General features: G+C 43.8%; 1 protein-coding gene across 4 annotated transcripts in view; it reads right to left on the bottom strand.

Moving 5' to 3' along the window:
- LOC128765102 (cilia- and flagella-associated protein 46) overlaps nucleotides 1–14,023 on the bottom strand; it is a 55,824-nt gene that overhangs the window by 11,566 nt on the left and 30,235 nt on the right. For all 4 annotated transcript variants that reach the window (XM_053875555.1, XM_053875554.1, XM_053875557.1 and 1 more), the window contains exons 34-56: nucleotides 13,851–14,003; nucleotides 13,591–13,791; nucleotides 13,422–13,528; nucleotides 13,099–13,281; nucleotides 12,492–12,630; nucleotides 11,782–11,979; nucleotides 11,025–11,213; nucleotides 10,435–10,542; nucleotides 10,074–10,256; nucleotides 9,818–9,991; nucleotides 9,398–9,495; nucleotides 8,931–9,025; nucleotides 8,256–8,422; nucleotides 7,989–8,098; nucleotides 7,787–7,881; nucleotides 7,483–7,659; nucleotides 4,464–4,537; nucleotides 4,081–4,138; nucleotides 3,979–4,011; nucleotides 3,587–3,668; nucleotides 3,397–3,509; nucleotides 853–934; nucleotides 66–202 (exon numbers count right to left, since the gene is read on the bottom strand). In XM_053875555.1, coding sequence (XP_053731530.1) covers nucleotides 66–202; nucleotides 853–934; nucleotides 3,397–3,509; nucleotides 3,587–3,668; nucleotides 3,979–4,011; nucleotides 4,081–4,138; nucleotides 4,464–4,537; nucleotides 7,483–7,659; nucleotides 7,787–7,881; nucleotides 7,989–8,098; nucleotides 8,256–8,422; nucleotides 8,931–9,025; nucleotides 9,398–9,495; nucleotides 9,818–9,991; nucleotides 10,074–10,256; nucleotides 10,435–10,542; nucleotides 11,025–11,213; nucleotides 11,782–11,979; nucleotides 12,492–12,630; nucleotides 13,099–13,281; nucleotides 13,422–13,528; nucleotides 13,591–13,791; nucleotides 13,851–14,003 — 2,956 coding nt within the window. The remainder of the gene's footprint in view (nucleotides 1–65; nucleotides 203–852; nucleotides 935–3,396; nucleotides 3,510–3,586; nucleotides 3,669–3,978; nucleotides 4,012–4,080; nucleotides 4,139–4,463; nucleotides 4,538–7,482; nucleotides 7,660–7,786; nucleotides 7,882–7,988; nucleotides 8,099–8,255; nucleotides 8,423–8,930; nucleotides 9,026–9,397; nucleotides 9,496–9,817; nucleotides 9,992–10,073; nucleotides 10,257–10,434; nucleotides 10,543–11,024; nucleotides 11,214–11,781; nucleotides 11,980–12,491; nucleotides 12,631–13,098; nucleotides 13,282–13,421; nucleotides 13,529–13,590; nucleotides 13,792–13,850; nucleotides 14,004–14,023) is intronic.

Below are 14,023 nucleotides of genomic sequence, written 5' to 3'. Positions count from 1 at the left end.
TGCAAGTGCACAGATGTTTTGGAATTGACATTGGCAATATGATTCGAGGGAGGTATTTCACTCACTTTCCAGGATGCTGGTCATGTAGTGCACACTCTGCTCCAGGCTGCTGTGCCACTGGTTCACCACGACACTCCTGACGCCGCCCAAACTCAGCAGGAGCGCGGTCTCCAGAGGCTTGTCGAAGACACGCTGCCACGCGCTGAAAGGAGGTCAGGAGGATACTTACCACAAAAATACACTGATGTTTGAATGAAGTACCATGAACTGATCTAAGTATACACATCAACACGTCCTATAAACACAATAAATCTCATAGATACAAAGCCCATTCAAGGTCACTTGGGATGACCCGTATAGTTTTTTTTTTGTTTTGAAGAAACCCCACATTTTGAAGTGGATGTCACTACACAAAGAAGTGAACATTGCAAAATGTTTTCTGTGAATTTAACAAGGAAGAACAGACTAAACAAAAAAGCTCCAATTTTGGAAGATTACATAGTGACTTGTAGGGAAGAGGTGGAGGACAGAACAGGTCTGATGGAATGAAAGGAAGGAGGAAAAGTATAGATTAGTTTATGCAGTTCATATTTGGGAGGTAACAAAAGGACAAGAACACGAGAGAGTGAAGAGTGAGAGGAGAGAGTATTGGACCAAGGATGCTGGAGATGAAGACGAGGAAGGCAACCAATGAGGCTCATGGAAGAATGAGGACGGGAAGAGCATAATCGAAGATAGTTGAAGGAGGAGAGTTTGCTGCGGCAAAACAGGAGCAGAATGACAGTAGGGTGTTGAGGTACACAGCTGAACACACACAAAGAGAGACAAATAAAAACAGGAAAGGTGATCTACCTCTCATGAACATCAAGGTTTGACAGTTGGAGAATGTTGCCTTTGTTCTGGACCATGTCAAAAAGAACAGCCAACCGGCAATCTGGAGAGAAACAAAGCCATTTAAACCATCGGAACACACCAAGGCCGAGTTTGGCAGAGCAGTCTCGTCATCATGAAAATCTACTGGAACATATTAGATATCCCTGTGGAAGCACTTGTGTCAAAAGTGCCACATTGGCGTTTAGTCCAGCAGACACAAGGGTAGATTAAAGGTGTCTGCGAACTGATTTCTAACTTAACAAGCACTCAGTGACAGTGGAAAGAATTGTGTGTGTGGAGAACATTTCAAGCAAAACACTGCAGTCTACTCGCTCCTCTTGATGAAACTTGTCACCACCAGCCACCGGGCGGAAGCGTCTCTCCAGGAGTGCAGATGGCCAAGGGTGTACTGTTGGAGAGGACCCTGTCATCGCCTGATCACACTGTGAATTAAGCAGAAACTGTCGCGTGTGTTGCAAGGTAACAGCTGGGAAGCAGACCACCATGCCGTCCACACTATTGCTGGCAGCGCTTGCGCCAGGGTAGCTGAGCCTCATATGTCGGGCCTGAGGCGCAGTGGTCGATGAGCCTGACACACTGTCAATCAACTTTGGTGGAACACATCTTTGTTCCAGAGGCAAAGATGTGTTCCACAATGAGTAACAGCCACCAAATGTAAAAAAGGCAAATACCATTTTGACAAGAAACAGAGGCTCGGATTCATTTGAAGAGATTATCAGTGTTTCAATTACTGTTTGCCCTAAATTCCACCCGCAAATCACTTATCATTTCATTTGTCACAGAGTAGATTTGCTTGATCTTGTTGGTGGATAAAAAAATCTCTTGAGCTAAGGAGGAGGAACTAAATCACGCTTTCATCATTTTTAGAAGCGAATATCGAGACGTTATTATGTGCTGGTCCTTGAAAAACTCAAGCACCTCGAGGAGAGTTAGCATCACATGGATTCTGTAGAATTCATGTTCATGTGTCAGTTTAAACACTCTTTCTTATTGCTCTATAAACATGGTCATGATCTTTTGCCCCTTTCTTCTCCGATTGCTCTGTCCTCAGAACTTAATTTTTTTTCCAAGGAAAAAAAAAGGGGAGCTTCCTATAGTTGATACGTTTCATTTCTGTGGATCTGGCTCCTATTGCTGCAACTGTAATCCTAGGACGTTTTTAGCGTCTCTATTCTTAGGGCATTTAATGTCTTCCACACATTCCTGTTACTGTGTTGCAGGCTGCAGAGGCTTACACAAGTCACACACACACCCGGGAAGAACTGGCATTTTGGGGGACAGGTGTTTTAATTATTACTACTATTATTGTTGTTGGGCTTGTGAGCCCCCTAGTAACTGGTCAGCTTCCAAATACCCAAATATATTTGGCTGGAGTGGATGAAGAAAACAAATGGGCCTCACCAAAAAAGGCACTTTTCTCATGCAGTGCTGGGTCTATCTGTGCCTGGAGTGACCACCAATGTTTGTGTGTATGTTGCAGGCTGTTGGAAGGAAGCCACATGGCTGTGCGTGGTTGAAACCTGGTTCAATCCTAGAGTTTTATACAGTACATAGAGTTATGTACATATCTAGCTTATCCGACCTTCAACTATGCCACTCAATTGAAAGCTACCATTCTGATGTGCTCTGGTATTTGGCCACCAGGCACTTCCCATGCTATTACAGGATACAGATAGAGAAACTGCTCTGCATGGTCCACAAAAGGAGTCAGGACTGTTTGTCGCTTGCTAACATGCCTGCGCCCCTACAGACTCCTTCGATTTGGCCCTGCATCTGTTTCCAAACATAGGTAGAGCTGGTGCTTCTTCATGTCCATTATATTGTGTGTCTGTGTTTGTGCGCCCTTGTATAGCTATATACTTGTGGGGACCAAGTCTTTGAAATACACCTCCTTGTGGGGATTTTTAGCTATTTATGGGGGCTTTTTCAGAATCAGGATCAACTTCAGAGGGGATCGAACCAACTAGGAAAGTGCTTCGAAATAAAGAGTTTTCAATAAAATAAAATAAAATAAAATAAAATGGAAAGAAGTTGTTCCTGTGACGGGAGGTTCTGGTCTCGATTGAACGTAGCCTCCTGCCAGAGGGAAGAGGAACAATGACCAGGGTCAGAAGGGTTGGCTCTGATCCAACCTATCTCTGGGTCCTGGAGACATACATGTGGCAGGCTGCAACCGATCACCTTCTCAGCAGAACGCACAATGCGCTGCAGTCTGCCCTTGTCTCTGGAGGTGGCGCTGCTGTACCACACTGGTCCCCTGGTTCCTGGTCCCCACGAGGTTAAGCCTCAATTTGAGGGTTAAAACTTCAAAATAACTGGATCATTACAATTGAATTTAACTTTGGTTCAGACTCCTGGATACGGTAAGCCATTTGTATTGGATGGTAAGGTTTAGGGTGAGCGGCTGCGGAGAGCATTATGTTAATGATAGGTGCCTGCGACAAACCCGTGTGTCTGTCTGCGTGTGCGTGTTACTTTCCACTCCAGTATGATAGAACTTACCGGAGAGGTTTAGGGCCGCGAGTTTGCCAGGTAGAATGTTTTCAGTCAAGCGCTCAGCGCCAAGGTAGATGAAGCCGCTGCACTCACACATCCACTGCACCATCTTGGACAGTCTTCAGAGTGAGAGAGAAGCAATGAGCATGAGCAAATCAAACAGGTGGGCTGCTTGGCATCATTGTCAGGTCCGTACCCTTGAGTTTGCTTGGTGTCTGTTAGACCTTCTGCCAAAGATGTTGACAATTTCTTCATCTTCTCACGCAGCGCTGACCCTTCTGCAAAGTTCGACAGTGTCAGGCACAAACTGGAGACCGCGGCAGAGGCAGAGAGCGATGTGCTGCTTTAACAATGCAAGGCTGGAGAGCACTATAGAAGGGACATAAATCACTGGCTGTGTCTGGAGTTTTTATTTTTTTTTTATAGGATTCCAAGCCCACTTTATCATCACACACCACTTGCACCAAAATGACGACGGCAACAATACGCCAGCGTGTTTATGAACTGCCTTTTCAATAGTCCCGCTTGGACCCAGACACCGGGCCCAAATTCTAGACCTTACAGATTTACCAATGGACTGTAACTCACCAAATTTGCAGCCGTTGTGGGGGTTGAAAATGTCTATGGTGTCCTGTTAAGGAATGTCTCAAGCAGCAAGAAAACTACATAATTGAAGAGTAAAAAGGATGCATTTGAAGTTCTGTGTGTCCACTGGGATGGTGTGAGAAGGTATTTGACTGGCAGGTGCCTGGGCAAACATAGAAATAAGAAAATCACAGTTATTAATGGTTTAAATGCAGAAACAAATTGCGTTGGCAACACACGGACGCACATAAGTTGTGAACTGCAGAAAGTTGTTTCCAAGAAAACGGAGGACGGAAACAGGATCAAAAAGCAAAGACATGTTCAGAGACTGGAAGTAGGATCTTTAGGAAAACACATTACGTAATAAATTGAAAAGCCGGAGTTGAAAGAGAAGCAGGGGCGACATAAATAATTGTCAGCACTGACGGCAGGTGAAAGTAATATTGCTCTGTGTATCTGGCAGGCAAAGATTAATTTGCTGAACTCACCTCTTTCATGGTTCGGCTTTGATTCCCCTTTGCCTTTTTGCCACCTTTGGTCTCCTTTTTGTTGACACTTTCAACTGCCACAAACAGGAAGCAGAATTAATACGCGCTTGTGTATCAGCTAGATTACACCAAGGGTGGGAACGGGACAAAAAAAAACGTTTCAAGTCGTCTGCAAAGTCGTTGACATTTGCCAGTGATGGAGCATCACACGTCGGCAACTCTGTCTATTAGTCACTGACTGGAGGATGGAATGACACAGACAAACCCAGACTCCAGCATCAGCTGTTTTGAAAAACAAAATCTGACTCGACAGGCAGATGATGATACTTGATATTGGTGCTTCTTTAGCCCAAACCTATACATGTACATAGTATGCCACAATAATTTGGATTTTCTTCTGACCAATGACACCAAACATGTCGCATTCTCGTCCTGCATGTTGCCAGGGTAACGTCACAGGCGCCCAGCAGGGGTGAAGGGTTGGGACAGCAAAATTAACATCTCTTTTATGAGTCATTTGAGAAGATAATATGAACTATATCTCCCATCTGATCGTCCTCCAGTCACACCAGTCCTCTCCGTATCCTCATCCACCACATCATGAACATGTGGTGGATGAACATGATGAACATGATCTGCGTATAGTAAGAGACTTTGTTTTCCTCTATTGGTAGTTTGTACTTTCCTTTTGTCAATTTGCAAATTAAACACCTTCAAGTTACATCTCTACATATATAAAACTCTCATTCAAAACCATGCATAAAGCAACATTAGCCTTAGCTTTAGTTCAGGAACTGTTTCATGTGCTGAACTAAAGCTAATGCTGGCTGATACGACCTGGCCATTGACTCGCCAACTGGCAGAAACAGAGAACGACAAAAGGCGACAAGTGACGCTTTGTCGTGATAAAGATGTCAAATCCAGTATTTTTGTTTTTAATTTTAATTTCATGATATTACCTGTTCCTTCAGGACAATTTGAATCTTGAAAAATATTTTAAATGTTGACAAAAATAAATAAATACATACAAATTATAAAAAGAAAGATTGTATAGATGCCACAATAAAAGATTCTATAGCCATGAAAGCAAAGATACCAGGCAACCAGTATGTGATTGTTCCAAGTAAAGGGCTACAGGCACATTTTTTATACATGTATGATTTCTGGTGCGTATATTTATTGTACAGTGGTGATTCTTCGACCAAGAAATCATTCACTGGACAGCACCGCAGCTAGGGGGTGGAAATATATTAGCAATAAACAACAGAATCTAATATGGATATATGAAAGATTCATAATCTTAAGGTTAATGGAAGTGGTTTTGCTTCAGGGCACATTACGCAGGCCCTCAGTGATGTTCCTAATAGAATCACTTTTATTCTTTTTTTCACTTTACTGCATCCTGCCCGGTGGGAAAATCACAGAGTTGGATTTTAATTTCGTTCATACTTCAAGAAAGTGAATTATACATTTGGTAACTCCATATCCCCGATGGGTTTGATTTTGATGCCTTTAATAATAAAGAAGCCCTGGATTGCGGCACATTGAGCTCCGCTGACAATAAAGTCAGAGTGCACGGGAAGCTACAAATGAAGGGCTCATGGAGGCACACGTGAACTTCTGCTTGCCGACAGGAAGTCAACTGACCTTTCCTTGAGTCACTTTTTCCATTTCTGTGAAGAGACTGATGCAGAATAAATGTGCAATGACAGGGCGCTTTCAAAGCTTTATACTATTTAGTTGGTTAAAGATGATGATGTACTTCAGGCAGACTTTAATGGGCCACATCTAACCCTAACCAAAACCCGTCCTCCTGTTCATCATCTCCAACACTCTCCACCGAACATTCTTCGTCCTGTTCTCATGCCTAAACCCTCTCTCTTCCGTCCCTCACATATACAGTACTTAGGTCACAGCTTGTACTTCCTTGTCACTCCCAATCACAACCTCAGTATCTTCATGACTCTCTGCTTCCTGAGTCTCCAATCGGTCAACTGGAGGACCAAGGACCAAATCATGTGGCCAGCAGGCTGGTTGGCTCCACATTATCGTCAATGCAGAGTAATGTTAAAAACAGAATCATCGATGTAGGAAGCGGAAATATGATGCAGAGTGTGATGCTGTTGCAGGTGATGAACTTATGAGGCTTCATGAAACAGTGTTGTCATTTTCCAAGCCCGCTGGATGGCAGTCTCTGCTTTAAAATCTTAGAACAACGATGGCAATGAAACCTCACTTCATTTATAAACAGAGAGCGCCACCAACTGAGAATAAGAAACTAAAAATGAGAAAAACGTTATCATGCGGTTTGGTGATGGAGGACAAATAATTCACCTCACAACTCAGACACAACCCGCCTCCATTTTCTTCCTCACCTCCCCTTCTTCTCCGTCCATCATGTTGGATGACTAACTAAGCTGCTATTTTTCTATCCATTTTTCTGAACCCAGCGGCAAATATACAGATTTCTACAGACTAACAAGCTTCATGCCACCAAGACATTGAGCCTCATCTCATCAGACCAATGAAAATCACAGGTTCCCGGAGCTCTGCCTACACAGCTGGTCTCAGCTGTAGTGCGAAGCAGTGGTGGAAAGTGCCAGGAATAAACAGCGCATTACTGTCAATAAATGGCCTGTAATTTCATTGGTTTGATGCAACAAGTCCAATTTTATTAGCGGCATGATGCACATTCAAAACATTGCAGAGTTTAATCAGTCTTGATGTTGTTTTCAAAACCAGTTCAGAAGTGATGTTGCATATCCTCACACTTTTAGGAGAGTAGACTTCCCAACAGCACCTTCAGCTTATAGACCAGTGCTGCAGTAACATCTATTTTCTTCTTAAGTTTAGTGGGTGTGGCTTATGTTGAGGTTTGCTCAACAGTCCAGAATGTTACTATACATCTAGTTTTAAAACATGTTGGGATTTACAGACACGACTCTGTTTGCAGCCTCGTATGAATGTGCTGGAAACCCTGTCTTTAATAATTCTCTTTGGATTCTTCAGTCGTGCCTACCTCTCTCCACATCCTCTGTGTGGAGCCGCGAGTGCAGCAGCTGAAGACAGAAGTCACGCGACACAGAGGTCAGATGATCATCCTCCTGCAGCACGGCTAGAGCTTCCAGCGGCAGCTCCAGCAGCATCATGTCAGCGAGCAACACCACGAACCGTCCCGGATCGGCCAGTGGTAAATCTGGACAGGAGGTTTGTTATTAGCAACTTCACATGTCAATCAAATATGAAGGATGTGGAGCCTTGAGGGAGCTGACATTTAGGAGGCGTTGTGGTGTCACGCACAGACTCACACATTGTGCTTTTACCTAGGCTTATTTTCTCCTCTTTATCCTTGGTTTTGGACGCATCGGGGACAGGCACAGGCGCTGGCACTGGCACCTCTTTAGGCTTCTCAAAAAGTCTGTTGGATGAAAAGAAAAGATGAGGTCACGACATTTGCAGCATGAAAAAAAACAGTGCTGCTAACACTTCGTGTTGCATTCACACGCATGATCCAGGACACAGCACCTTTGATCCGGGCCGTCGCTCAGTATCTTCATAATGGGGCTCAGGTATTCTTCCATTTTCTGCACAATCCCCTTGAAGCGACTCGCCAAGATTTGGTCTCCGAGTTCTTTCTGCATTGTGAAGCAAAAAAAAAAAAGATTCACAGTGAAGGTCAAATATTGATAGAACTTGTTATCCAGCATTACAGTGCCTTGGCGATGAGGTCAGAGAAGGAACAGCACAGTCTGAGTTCACATCATATCAATATCAAAGCAGAAGATGACGCACCTCGTGGTTCTCCGGTCTGCTCTCCACAGTGTGACTACACGTCTCCTTAAGGAGGGCACGTCTCCTCTCCTGGCCGAAGGCACGAGTTTCCTCCAGAAGTGCCAGAAGAGCCGCAGGGCATACAGAAACCTTGGCCACCCTGGAGCATGTCAGAGTGTCTGCGGCCGCTAAATTGATGCAACGGCATGAAAACATGAACTCAGTGAGTCTATGACTGCTTTTGATTTGTCTTGGATTGATATCCATGTGAAACATGTCACTTGTTTATAAGGAAAAAGTCTGATCATGTCATGCAGATATATGCTGCGCAGGTGATTGATTTAATATTCCAGCATCTGAGTCAGAGTCAGAGCTACTCCCTCTGCACCATACATCATGACTAGTGTCACTACTGTCCGCTAGGCTTCTGACATCATATATCTCCCCAGTCAGCTGCTGATAGATGATCCACCCAGCCTGCACTCACTTCTTCACCAACACGTGAATTGAGTTTTTTTTCATGTACCATGCGATGGACTGGTGAGAAGTCTCCCTCTCCCCTCTCCCCTCTCCCCCCCGAGAAGGCCCTGCCAGTCTCCCCCATTTCATCATGTCTTCACTCATCTCTGTCCACCAGTTAAAGCGAGCACAACCTGCTCAAATAGAGAATGTTCCAGGACTGGAGTAACCACCTACCTTGCTTTGCGTTCTTGGCATCTTTTGCATCCTTCGTATCTTTCACACATTCAGGAGGTGAGGTCTTCTGATACACTGCACCATAAAGTCTAGACCTTATGTAACCAAAAAAAAAATTGATTCTCAAACAATATCCGTTATTTATAGTTGTAATTATTATTATTATTATTATTATTATTAATAATAATAATAATAATAATAATAATAATAATAATAATAATAAACAGCAACTATAATATCAATTATTATTATGTTGCTATTCATGCTTTTCTTTTTTCTCCTATCAAGTAAAAAGCAGAAAAACATATTCATTGTTATGGTACTATCATATCAGAAATGCATGTATTCATTCTTGGTGAAAACATCAATGGATAATGTTGAAAAAAACACACACACATATATATATATATATATATATATATATATATATATATATATATATATATATATAAAAAGAAAAACATTACCCATCAGCAGAGTGTTGAAGCATGATGATGTTGATGTTGGGCGGCAATTCTGCAAGAAGGTCTAGGTGTGAAGGGTTGATGGTCACCTGGCTGAACGCCTGCAATGAATATAATTGAGCATCAAAGTACTTGGAGGAGAACGCAATGGAGCAAATGCTTTCATGATTATTCCACAGATTATGTACTGAGGAATACTGGAACACTGAGGAATAATCATCCTATATGACATATGAAATGGGGCCGCATCAGAGATGCTCTAACAGTGGCATGTAATTTTTGTCTTGTGTTCAGAAGAATACCCCCAAGGAACTGAAACTTTAGAAGAAGACCGAGTGTTTGGTCGCTCATAAGGGAATGCTCTGAGCCAGCTACGACACGAGCCATTTATCATTTGAGCTTGGTTTGAAAGGGAGCCGCTACCTTGGAGACAGTTTTCAGGGAGTCCTCCACTCTCGCCTGCATGCTGTTGGGCCTGTCCTCGTGAGAGAGGAGCAGTTTCCTGTGCAGGCTGAGCAGAGCCGAGAGCTCCGACACGCTGGTGTCCGTGCAGACCGAGTTTAGAATCTCAGACATCTGCGCCACAGCAGAGCCGCTCTGGGGAAACAGTCCACACAGAGGCAGTCATCAACTCCACTGAATGATGATGAAGATTCTCACCAATATTGGAATGCTGTACCTGAAATAAGGCGAGATACTGAACCGTTGTTTCAGGCTTGGACCGGCCATAACACTCCAGCATGTTCACAGCCGCGTCAGTGAGGATGGAAGCGGGCAGCTTGTGTTGGAGACACAAGGTGATGGACTCATCCAAGACTTGCCTGGCCTGCGCCAACAGCTGCTCTGCTTTGATCCGCTTTTGCTGCAGAATATAAGTTACATATAAAGTAAGTCACAAAAACACATCCGTTTTGCATATTCATTCCTCTTTTAAAGTGTGGCGCTAATCTTTTCGAATCCACGTGTTTCCTACCCAATGTTGAAGTGAGACTCAGTTAAGAGACTGGAATGGTGTTTGGAGTGACAGTCCATGAGCTCACCTGAAGTTTGGCCAATTTTGCTTGCATCTCTAAATCACTCTTGCTGGCGTCACTATCCTGTCCTGGTATCTGCTCCGCTGCAGGAGTGTGTTCAGACAAGGTCCTGCCCTGCAGATGAAAAAGAATGGAGAGGATGAATGAAAAGGAGGAGAATTCTGCACAGAAAGAGCCAGGCACCAGTCTGGAATTGAACCTGTAACCTCCCCCTATCCACTGTTCCGGTGCTCTAACCTACAACTTTTGCGCTTTCTAACCTAAGTCCGTGTCAGCGACTAATTTCAGTTCCATTTCCTGCTTTTCAAGTCAACCTCCATGACATGGTGACAGGCTTTCATGTGTTTCACTACTGCACAGAGTCCGGCTTCAGAGTCGTCACTGTCACGATCCTTCACATGCGGTGCTGCTTTGAGTTCAGCGATGGCAACTATAATACTAAATCTGTCAAAGCAGTGGAATGCAAAGAAGCACAGGTTGTCTTAGCGACTTAACAGCTTTGATTTGAGCAACACAGAACTCTTTATTTCATGTGATAATTTGCTGAACCAACAGCTACAATGACGTTACACCAGGATTTCATCTGGTCTTTCTACCTTCACACATCGCTCCCACATAGAGGACAGGAAGAGGGGGTCCTCTTTGACCGCCATCAGCAGCATGCTCTTTCCCATCAAACTCAGGCAGCGAGCTCTGGTCTCTAGATGGTTCAGGGAACATGAACTGACCGCGGACAGCTGACCCAGAGCCACCTGCCCTGTGGTACTGCCTGTGCGGACCCACTCCTGCAAGACATACATTTATCTTTTAGCAGCATCAAAACAGTGTCCTGATAAAAACTTTCTGTGTGAAAATCTGTTGTGTCGAGATCAGGTATTTATTTTGCTCGCGTTTCAAAAGAAAACATTAGTCTTGCCCTGAATCTCAGATATTTTTATATCCAATAATCTCATGTAGATTTTTTAAGGATCAGTGGCATTACACGCCACATTTTCTTCTTGCGTTCTTCTTGCATTCATCTACTGTGCCAAAACAAAGAATGGTTTGAGAATGTACCAAGCAGGGATGAAGGAGAAAATGCTGAGAATGGAGTAGGAAAAAAACAGGTTGAATTATTGAGCGTGACCACGAGCAGAATTGTCCATGGAAAGCGTTCAGGCATCCATCAGCAAGATGTCGGAGGACAGTATCTATTAAGAGCTTTTGTAACAGCAAGGATGTAGTGTCCTGTCAATCAAAATTATAACCCACTGAAGGAAATGTCCGGAGACACAAAACACTTCAGTCCATTAAATTGTGATGTTTCTAAGGCATGCCACATTTTATTTTGCTTTTTAGAGGCTTGTGTCTTACATGTCCCAGCGTGCCTGGCTCTGGTGTTTCATGGGTGAAGTCTTCCAACGTTATCTCAGCTGAGGTCATCGTTTCCCGATCCAGGGTTTTTTGTTTTAAAATTTCACACTCATTCTCCAGCATCAAAAGGCAAAACTCCGCTAGACCCATTCGCAGGTTGACCAGCCGCCGTGAAGCAGGCAGAGACAGTCCACAATCCTGCCAGGAAAAAAAAACCAAAAACAGATTATAAATTATGATGACACCAAGTGTACTCGGACATTTAAAGAATTCTGTACTAAAAACAAATATACTAGCGTCTTGATGATCTATTAATACTTAATAATATAAAACTTTCAGAGCAGGAGCACCATCTGCTGGACTAACACAGACATTGCCTGTCCGTTTATTACTTACTGAGAGATTACTGTGTCATGGTTGTCAGTGGAGTGATGACTGTATTTTATTCAAAAGCTATTGTCAGAAGTGGGGCTCAAACCCACGCCTCCATCGGGGACTGCATCATGAACGTAGCACTTTTTACCACCCGACTATCTTGACCCGTTCACCTCTCTCAGTACTTACTGACTCATGATCATGCAATGTAACGAAATGTATTGGCAGAAGTGGGAAATTAATTTGAACCCACGCCTCCAGAAAATGAATGAATGAATACTTTTTTATTAGAAGCCGTGAGAAGTTATTTGAAAAATGTATCTGCTGTCCCATACCTCTTTCTGAGGAGGTAGCAGGCTCTCAGCATTAAGTACCACTCGCTCTTGCTCCAGGACCGCCAAATTCAGACAGGAGAGTGCGTCAAGCAGATACCTTTTCCTCTTCTCGGTGTCAATTGTGCTGCTGGCGAGGACACTGAAGAGGAGGAGCAGAGGAGCAGATGAAGATGAAGCGAAAATGCTATCAAACTGATGCTACATGACGGTGGTGATGATGATAGTGATGATGCTGATGCTGATGATGTGATGGAGGTGATCATGAGATGGTGATGGTGCTGAGGAGGAGGATGATGATGATGATGATGATGATGATGATGATGATGATGATGATGATAATGATGATGAGATGGAGGTGATGATGGTGGAGATGATAATGATGGCCAAACAGTGAAGCAGAGGTGCAAAACAGTGAGATGGAAAACATCTTCTTCATCATCAGTGACTTTTGACAAGCTTCTTTACATTGTTCATATTTGAAAACAGAAAATTAAACAGCTACATGATAAAATCAATACTTAAATCTGAAACCTGAAATAACCCATGTTAAAATAAACATCACATGTCATCGTGCCGAGGTCTGGTGAGAGATTATGTTTCCTCTGACCTCAGAACATATGCACACTCTTTGTTGCTCTTGGCAGCGTCCTCCAGGTAGTTGAGTTTAGTGAAACTGTAGGTGCACTCGTTCAGTGTGTTGCAGGCGTCTGTCAGCATTTGCAAATCCTGGCTGCAGAGAATTTCTCCAGGGCGACACCGACCCACGGCGCGAACACACTCAATGGCACCCCTGGAAAACAGCCAACAGCTTTGAGTCATGACTTTCCAGACACTAAAGCAGCTAAAGCAAAAGAATACTCAACACTTTCTAAGCATAAATGCAACATGAAACTGCTAATCATGTTTGTAAAATCTCATCTTTGACATTACCTCATCTCTAGTGACGTGATCAGGAACATGAGCTTTGGAACTTGGTTGACTTGCTGCTCAATAATCTGTCTCAGAGCTTCACAGCCTCGCTTCAAGATCAGATCAGTCTGGGCAGAGTGGGGGAAACAGGAGTCAATAAGTGTGCGTTTGATTTGTTACTCATCCGTACCTTTGTCTGGGCCTCTGGGTCTCTCTGGCCCACTACATCCCTGACTTTAGTCAGCGTGAACTGGTACCAGAAGTCTTCATCCCCAGACAGGCCTTCAACCTTCTCCAGGAGGAGAAGCGCCTGGGCGTGGTTTCCTTCTTCACAATTCAGAGATGCAAGGTCTAATAAGCTTCTTGCCATGGCGATATGGTCCCCAAGTTCCTAAAACACAAATTCATTTTACTTCAAAGTTCACATCATTGGACTTGATCTCCACGTACAGATGCCACCAGCTGAGCCTCCACAAGAAGCTGCCTGGCGGGTTCATGGAGCCCCATGCCGAGGCAAACATGGGCTTTGTCCAGCCAGATATCCTGACTGCTCACATCCATCGTCCGCTGCTGAGTGGCGATCTTCCGATTAATTTCTGCTACCTGGATGAATATAAAATAAA

Source organism: Synchiropus splendidus, chromosome 9 (genome assembly GCF_027744825.2).
Source record: "Synchiropus splendidus isolate RoL2022-P1 chromosome 9, RoL_Sspl_1.0, whole genome shotgun sequence".
NCBI classification, from domain to species: domain Eukaryota; kingdom Metazoa; phylum Chordata; class Actinopteri; order Syngnathiformes; family Callionymidae; genus Synchiropus; species Synchiropus splendidus.
This window is presented reverse-complemented; position numbering and strand designations above follow the sequence as displayed.